This window comes from Phlebotomus papatasi, chromosome 1 (assembly GCF_024763615.1).
Source record: "Phlebotomus papatasi isolate M1 chromosome 1, Ppap_2.1, whole genome shotgun sequence".
In the NCBI taxonomy this organism is placed as follows: domain Eukaryota; kingdom Metazoa; phylum Arthropoda; class Insecta; order Diptera; family Psychodidae; genus Phlebotomus; species Phlebotomus papatasi.
Window position 1 is genome coordinate 64,032,025 of NC_077222.1, and position 9,448 is coordinate 64,041,472.

A 9,448-nucleotide genomic window follows, 5' to 3' on the forward strand; every position below is an offset into this window, starting at 1 on the left:
GCAACAACAATTTAAAAAGGCAATTTGCGGCTATTGGAATGAGTTTAAGCAGTTTAAGCACATTTAAGCGAATTTGTCTACACCATTGCTTCTTTAAGTTATTAAAATGATATCAATCAGAAATCTTTAATCATTCTTCTGACGTATTTTTAGTCGTGTGATCTGCTGCGAAGATTTTTTTAAATCCTTTTAGATTCTAAATAAAGGTGATAAATTAATATTTACTAGAATAATAATAGGGTGAAAGGAACGTCTATTGACACTTTAAGAACACGTGTCAGCACCTATTGACACCCTACTCTGTACCATTTGGGATATGAAATTTGAACATCTCTGTTTATAGTAAAAGGTATATTACAGAAAAAACGTTATATTACTTATATTGTAGTAGATACATTAAATAATTTTCAACATTTTGACAAAAGTGTCAATAGGGGTTTCCTCTGTCGAACAGACGTTCCTCCGACCCTCATGCTCTTAAATACAAGAAAATTTTTGGAGATTTTAACAATTTTGACGCTAAATTTCAGATCTCTAAGTATCTCGGCGTTTTATTCACGAGTGATGGTAGTATGGACGCATGGACGTCGCGAATGGATCAGTTTCTGCAGCAATGATGGAGCTTTTCAGAAGCGTGGTGAGGAAGGTCGAGCTTAGTCGTTTGGCTAAATTATCGGTTTTCAAAGCTGGTGTTCATTCCTATTCTCACCTATGATCATGAGATTTGGGTAATGACCGAAAGTATAAAATCGCGAGTGCAAGCTGCCGAAATGATATACTTCCGGGCGGTTAAGGAAATCACTATCAGGTCGAGTGAGGAATGTAGGCATTCGTGAGGAGCTAAGAGTCGAGGAACTGTCTCTTCGAATTGAGAGATCACACGATGGTATGGTCATGTTCAACCCATGAATAAGAAAGATTCCCTAGATATGCTATGAAAGCCATTATGAGGAGACAACCTCGACCTCAAGGCAGACCTAGAACAAGGTAACTGAATCAAATTCAAGATTTTGTCTTGTAACGCTTTGGGATCGAACGGAGGGTCAACAGATGTGGGCTGTTAGGGCCTTGACAGACATGAGGATTAGCCGAGAGATGGCTTAGCGTAATTATATTAGAAATAATGGTTAAACTGCATTTCCATCATTTTCCATTAAGTCGTCTCTCGGCTTAAGTCGTAAGAGTATCTAGGGCATTAGCCTTGATATCCTGGGCCCGCGATCCCAATAGGGATAAACAGTTGAAAATGATGATGATGATGAATTTCATCTCTCAAGAAGAAACATCTACCTATGCATCTCTCAGCTCAGACCATACCACACCATTATTGACAATGAACTTTATATATTGCAAGCTTAAGTTTTTACAATTTTTTGTGCATATAAAAAAAAACTTGAGAAAATCTGAAGGCTTAGCAGCATACAACTTTGTTGCAAAATAGTAACTCATAGAAAAATCGCAGGGTATGGTTAATAAAACACATAGCGTGGAGACAAAAAAAAGAGATGAAGAATTTTAGCAATTGTATAGAGCGGGAGGAAAATGTTGGGAAAAATTAAAATGGTATGTTTAATAGCACTTTTCTGTGCAAGAGAAGTATGGTATAAAGTCAGCAGTCGAAAGGTTAAGTGGAATCGTGAATTTTTCTCTCGAAAAAGCCCTCACCATCCCAAAATATTCGCACAAATGACGGCAATGGTGGGCTTTCGCTTGTTCCATCACCGTGAAACTCTCTTCGTGAGGAATTAAAAAATAAAACTCCACAGCGATTCCCAGCAATTCTACCCTTCGCCATTTGGGGTAGTTTGGGGAATTGTAGAAAAAATTACATTCAGCCACACGTATTCTCAACTCAAAAACGTGAACGATTAAAAAGCATTACGTTCCTTTTTCCAGACCGTTTTTTCTTCTTTTTTTTTCATTTCATACAAACCCCTTTTGTATAACATTTCTAGAAATTCGCTCAAAAATTCACAAGATTTTTTCAAGAGGCTTGAGATTTCATTTACCTGAGATTTAGGTGAATTATAAAGGCAATCGAGGAACTTATCTCAATTGGATTGAAAGATTTCTTTTATATAGATACCACTCTGGTAAACATAATTACTAATAAATTGAATTCTAGATTCTTGATCTGTGACAAAGCTAAAATTAACATTAATCTCAACTTTTCATGCAGCATTAACTAATACAAATGGGAAGTTTGGAAATTCTACAGATTTCAACCAAGCATTATAATCCAACGTAAATGTTTTGGACATGTCATTATTAAATTTCAGTGGAAATGACCGAGATTAAAATTAAATGAATCATTTTGCATTACAATGTTTATTAAAATAGCGAGAATTTTAATTATTTTTGGTATTTTGATGAAAAAGAATGGCTTGGCTGGGTGGGGTTGGTAGGGTTGGTAGATTTGATTGAAAATTTAATAAGCTATAAATTTTAATTAATGACCAATATGCAAGAAAAAGAACATCAAAAAGGTATTTAGAACCATATTACAAATATTGTCAAGAATAACTATTTTACCCGATAACAAAAAATATACTTATATTATAATCTTTCAATTTTAACAAAACAAAGAAGATTGTCACAATTTATGTTTGATATCTATTTGTTGATTTTGGACTTTATCATTTTAATTAAAACATATTCACTAAGCAAAATATTTGTGAATTTGAGAAAATCATTTCATAAATCGACGCCTAAGGCGTGCAAAAAAGATTTATCATTGAACTGTATAAACAAATATTTCAAACAAATTTTATATATCATCAGTGACCTTTTTATGAGAAATCTATGTCGAAAACCGAATACACTAGATCCCGGCATTATGCACATTTTCGGGACCGAAAAAAACGCGCGAAATGGCATTATGCATTGAGAAAATTTGCATACCTACAGGGGTTTTCTTTTGAATAAATTGACCGTTGAACGAATTTCGCGCAGAGTAAAAGTCGGTAAAAGTAGTTCAAACAAAAAGATTCAAATGTTTCAACTAATTCAACAATATAAATGCATTAACAAACAGTACATGGCCAGAGTTCTTCAATAAATGGTTAGAATAATAAAAAATAAATACCTTAAAAAAAAGAAATTAAAATTTTGTTCTGAAAAAGTAGCAAAATGTTTTCAAATTTCCCGCGTCGCAACATAGTATGCATTCAGGCGTATTTCAAAAATGATTTCATAAATTGACCCCCGATGGTAGGCAAATTTGCATAATTGTGTGTGCATAATTCCGTCAGGTGCATAATCCCGAAGGACTTAATGCCGGGACTGAGTGTAAACTGTGACAAAAAAAAAGAATTACCAAATGCTTTTAAAATACTCCGAAAATTTGTTTTTTATTTCATCATTTTTATGTATACCCGGTTTACAATTAAAACAGATCCATAGTTCACTCCAAAATTCACCCAAAATTATAAAGATAATAAAAAATTGATTACGAATAAAAAATAATGAACAATAAAAAAAGAATTTTTAAGATTAAAAGGAAGTGGAGCATCTTTGAATTTGGAGCAACTTTGAAATTGATATTTTCCTATTTTAAATTGAATCGAGCCATATCATAATATGATTTAGCTTCTCAATCTGTTTGTCGAGCTAAATTATATCATGATATGACTCAATTTTATTTATAAATAGGAGAAAATTGAGAGAAATGCCAATTATGCCAATTTAAAAGTTACTCCAAATTCAAAACTGTTCCACTTCCCCCTATAGTCTTTTTGTCACGCCTAAATTTATTCTCAAAGAATTCTTTTCTAGGACAGATTACCCTTTTAAAACCAGTAGTGACCCATTAATTTTGTCTGACTATCTTAAACTACCTACTTTTCCCATAAATGTATTAAGAATAAATTATTTGACTAGTCCTAAAAGGGGTAAGTGATTCTGGCAAATAAATAAATTGCGCATTTTTTAGGTTAGACTTGACATAGAACTTTTTTAACTTACCTATCGGCCAAATAAAATAATAATAAAGCTAAAAAATAATAATAATGTGCCAAATAAAGAACAAATCTTGTGGTTGAAAGTTTTACAAAACCAATACCCATTAAAAAAAAAGAGTTTAAAGAAAAATTGATGATTCAATTGATCCATAAAACTGCCCTACCCTCCTTTGACATTAAAATTACATTTCGAATAAACAAGATATAATTATAAAAACAATGTTAGGCCCTAAAAGCGATCTTTGAGTCAATTTTCAGTAGAATTCACAAAAATGAGAATAAATTCGAAGGATTACCGTTCAGCCTCTCTTAAAATTTAAAATTGTAACGGAAGTATTGATGTTAAAAAATTATTTATGTTTATTTTTCCGCTTTTAAGATAGCGAAATCCAAAAGTGAAATTTTATTAAAGCATTTCAAATGTATTTCATCTATAGCTATTACAGTTTAACCCTTTCTGAACAGTAATAGCGAACTAATTTTACAATTTTTCGATCGTAAAAATATTAATTCTGAGTCAAAATTACTATTCATCCCCTAGAAACGGTTTTTTTGTCGGTTCTAAGAAGTCTAAAAAATATGTGTTTTTGCAGAATAGGGGAAGGCTTTTAAGCTTCGCACATACTCTGACTTCAAACACATTTCTCCCATATTCCTTTAATTAATCTGGCCAATTTTTTTTTTTTTGTAAATGTGTGACTAAGGATTAGCTTTTAAAATATTATATATTGCCAAATACGTCAGACTTATTAAAGGAATACGGGAAAAACACACCGTTGTGTTTGAATTTGAAGCCAGAGTACAGTGCTGTCTCTCTATATGCACACTCTCTATATGCACAGCTTTTGTGTCAGTTGCATTCAAAATCAATTTGTTTACATTTTGACAAAGTAATAAAGAAAATTATTTTCTTGGTAACTAATTTTTTCTCGTTTTTAATTATCTTAATTTTATATTTTCTGTCTCATATTATAGTTAAAATAACACGGGAAATTCTAGAACAATAAAAAATATAATAATTTATTAAAAAGAAGGAAAAAAACCGTTGGGAATTTCAAAAAAAGTTGTGCATATTCAGAGAGAGAACTGTCAAAAAAAGTACCCAAACTGTGCCCCGTCAAATAATATCTGCAGATATCTTTAAGATTTCTGTAGAGAAAATCTACACCTCTACAGAATATCTGCAGATAAATTCTGTAGATATTCTTACGAATTTTATTTGGGCTTGGGACAAAATTCGTCAGAATATTTCGGCAGATTTTCTGACGAATCTCTAGACGAATTTCTGTAGATATTCTGTAGATTTTTTCTACATTCCAGACTTTCCAGACAAGATGTGTCAGAAGAGATGGAAAAATTTTTCACTGAAGTTTGCAAAATTCTATAGAGTTATTCTTAGTGATATCACGGTGTTTATATAAAATAAAGAATTCTGCGACGCCGTGTTACAAGTAGAGAAAAGTGAAGTGAAAACTTTAAACAGAGTGTCGACCAAAATTTCGTGTTTTTGTATCATTCGATTGGCGATTTTTAAGAAATTAGTATTTTTGCTCGCAGTTTTTTTACGTATCTAAAATGTGTACTCGGTAATGCTTGTTAAGCAGAGCATACAATTTTCTTTATAACTTCTACAGTTTCTTCATAAATCAACAATATTTTTGTGAAGTAATGGAGGTTATGCAAATTTTCTAGGGAGAAATTCTGCCGAGAATCTGCAGATTTTCTCTGAATGTACTAGAATATACCGACTGTATGTGCGAAGCCTGAAAGACTTCCCTGATTTAGATTTTCTCTTCTATACTCACAAAAATCTCAAAAGTTACGAAAGAGTTAAAAAGTTTTAAGAAGGGGTAAGCGTGTGTCACGAAGACTAAAAAACAAATTTTTACCGCTCAAACTCCACAGAGGCCACAGAGAGAGCAGTATACAATCCCTTGATTTTTCACTCCTCCCCATAATTTTAACATTCCACTTCCAGAGTCCACTTTTCTCAAGATATCTTTGCGTTTCGGACGATTTTTGAGAATTGATTTCGCGTTATTTGTCCATCTGTCACAGATCTGTGTGTCAGATGATCTGTGTGTCTCGTGTCAGTTCGTTTGTCGGTCCGGCCGTTATAGAGCTCTCCGTGAATTAGTTTTTCGCATGATCTTTTGGTGCTTACTTATCTCTACTAGAGATCAAATTGATTCATAAAAATCACAAAAACATTTGAAAATCTAAAAATCAGTACTTAGCCAATTCATTACCGATGAAGACCGATGCAGCCGGGTTCAAAATCTCAATACCTTTCCAAAAAATCCAAATTTAACCAAATCGGTTGAAAAATGACTCCCTCCAAAGTGGTTAACATTTAACCTTTAATAATTCAAAATGGCGAATTTTCCTGTCGTAGGTGTGTTTGGACGAAATATTCACCTAGACTACCTCTAAAGCATATCCAAAAATCATTGAAAAAGTTTGGGCCGATTTTGAGAAAAACCGAAAAAAACTTGGTTTATTAGGGTTTAGAGGGGGTGGGGGAGGAGATAAAAACGTCTAGAGATGTTGTTTTGTTTTATTGGGGGTCATCGAAGACCGAAAAAAAGCCTGCGAATTCACTCCAGTGACACAGAAAAATTCCTTACCCCAGAGGAGAGATCTTTGGAATAAGTTTACGGAAACGCCGTGATGTATGCAAAATATTTTCGGTGCCAATTTTTCTGCCTATTCATAAGGAATGTATTTCATATTTACCGCGTAAAAAGTATTTGCATTTCAAAAACTATTAAATAAATTCATATCAAATTCTTTCAATCCGTTTTCACTTAAGGCGGAACTCCCTGTACTTTACATTATGAAGGAGTTTCCAAAATTATTTGAATTGGCGGGGTGTTCGAGTGGATTTCTCTCGGCAACTAGGGTGCGAGTGATAAAAATTTGCCCTCAGATTTATTTTTGATGTGCATTTAATTGAGTTACATAAATCTCTCGATGTCCTTTTGCACTTCATACAGACCATTTTCCCGCCAAAGAAAATTATTACTCTCATTTCATTAGTAAATTTTCTCTCAACGCCCTGCGTTGGCGTTTTGTGTAAGTGCGTGGGAGCATTTTCCACGTGGGAAGAGAGGTTTATCACAATTTTCTCTTAATGAGTCGAAACGACTTATTTATTGCACTGTTGCTGTATAATGAATTTGTGCAATAGTGATTGCTTTAGTAGAACGATATTCAGTAGTGTGCGTGAATTTATCAACCTAATTTGTCACAATTAATGAATTTCAATGTAATTAATTTTCCTGAATGTTAATATATCCTGCTTTTTGGCCCCAAAATTCATTTACTCGCGATATTTGGTGAATTATTATACAAGAGTTTGTTACAATTCTTGCCAACGGATATTTTATTGGAATATTGGAATGTCGCAATTATTTCCATTATTTCCTTCATTTCCTTCCCTTTGTGACACCCTATGTGGGACACTGGAAAATTTACTGCATCGCATAAAAAACAGTATCATTGCTGTTTAATCGTTGTTTTGTGCTATTTTACGACAAATTCTAATTTATTTGTGCAAATTAAATAGACGGAATTAAAAGTAATAAAACTGTGTAATATACTGTGCATGCTAGTGATGAATTAGTGAGTAATTCAAGTGCAAAATAGGAGAGCAAATACATAACCTCAAAAATGTCTAAAAAGTAAACATTGTTTTTATTTGTATTTTTCTCAAGTAAATGATGAATTTTTTTAATTTTATTCTTCAGGTATGGACTAATTTTACCCTCGAAGGCTGAGAAGAAGGGCCCTGTGGCCAATTTTTCGAAGCCATCAGTGTTTGGAAGTGACTCAGATTCAGACGATGACAAACGTCCGGGAAAAACAGGTCTCTTGGGTCCAGGAGACAGTCAAAAGCGTCAGGCAAGGTTAATGCAGGAGAAAGCCCTTCAGGAAGATCCTACAGTATTTCAGTATGATGAATTATACGATGAGATTGAGAGTAAGAGGCAGGAAGCGAAGAAGTCCAAGAGTACGGAAGAAAAAAAGCCCAAGTACATCAAGAAATTGCTGGAAACAGCAGAAAAGCGGAAAAAGGAATATGAGAGGCGCATAGAACGCCAAGTGCAGAAAGAGAGAGAGGAAGAAGGTGAAAAATACAAGGATAAAGAATCCTTTGTGACATCAGCGTACAAGAAAAAGCTGGAAGAAATGCAAAAGGCCGAAGAGGAGGAAAAGAGGGAGGCTTATCTGGAATCTATTGGTGATGTGACAAAACAAAAGGACCTAGATGGCTTCTACAGGCATATCTATGAGCAGAAAATGGGAAAAGAGTCGCCGAAAAATGAGAGAGATGAGGAAGAAGTTGAGAAAGAAAGCGGAATTAAGACTCCGGAAAAGGGTACTAAAAAAGAGAGGAGCTACAGGAAAAGAAAGGCTTCAGCAGAGGAAGCTGAAGCAGAAACTGAGGAACCTGCTGTGGTTAAAAAAGCTCATCTGCAGTCGAATATTGATGCAGATTCGGACTTTAGCATTGACTCTTCATCTGAATCTGACGATGAAGATGACAAGGAAGAAAAGCCCGGAGAAGGCGGAAGCAAGGCTGAATTACCACAGCAACCAGATAAAGATACTCATGAAATTGCCAGAGTTGAAGAAAAACCTGAGTCTGGGCAGAAAGATGACATGAAGGTTCCAGAAGGGCAGAAAGGAGAGGAGCGGAAAAGCGAAGCAAAGGAGCCCAAGAAACCCATTCCTCCAAAGGAAAAGAAGCCAAAGATCAACATCTGGGCCAAGAGGACAGTCGGAGAGGTTTTTGAAGCTGCTGTTCAAAGATATTATGAACGAAAAGCAGCCCGATCCGGAGGATAAACAAATTTCCAGTCATTTGTGAGGTTATGTTGCCAATAAAAAAAACTAAACTCACCTGAGAAGACTCTCGCCTGATTAAAATGAATTTGTGCTCAATTTTCGACAAGGTGATAAGCTATTTTATCAACTTTTTGGCTTTATTGATTAGGAAATTGAGAAAATAAAAAATATAAAGCAATAAACTTCCAATAAAAAATTCTGGAAAACTACCCTTCGATAGGATCAAAAACACTTGTAGTAAATTAAGATTCATTGAATAGCAATACATAACTCCTTCAATTTCATTCTCATGCAAATTTTTTCTATTTGCTTGGGTCAAATGATTTACGTGATTTACAAACCAGTGATAAACCCAGAAAAGCTTATGGTAGCTGAGATTCTTTCCAGGCGACCTCGAATGCGTGCAAATCAGGATGCTTGCAATTCGGAATGCGTGAAAATTCGATTGTGAGTTGAATTTTAGGGGTAAGGATCGCGTCGAGTAAACTGTTTTTTTCGGTCGAATTGACTAAAATTGCCTCGACGCGTTTCTTTACCCCCAAAATTCAACTCACAATCGAATTTTCACGCATTTCGAGGTCGCCTGTAAATAATCTCAACTACCATAAGCTTATCTGGGCTTATCACTGGTCATTTTT

The 9,448-nt window shown here is 34.3% G+C and overlaps 1 protein-coding gene across 1 annotated transcript; it reads left to right on the forward strand.

Moving 5' to 3' along the window:
- Positions 1 to 7,395: 7,395 nt before the first annotated feature.
- LOC129800007 (nuclear speckle splicing regulatory protein 1) lies at positions 7,396 to 8,891 on the forward strand. The gene is made up of 2 exons (XM_055844354.1): positions 7,396 to 7,642; positions 7,709 to 8,891. The coding sequence occupies exons 1-2, from the start codon at positions 7,632 to 7,634 to the stop codon at positions 8,808 to 8,810; spliced, it is 1,113 nt and encodes a 370-aa protein (XP_055700329.1). The 5' UTR covers positions 7,396 to 7,631; the 3' UTR covers positions 8,811 to 8,891.
- The last annotated feature ends 557 nt before the right edge of the window (positions 8,892 to 9,448 follow it).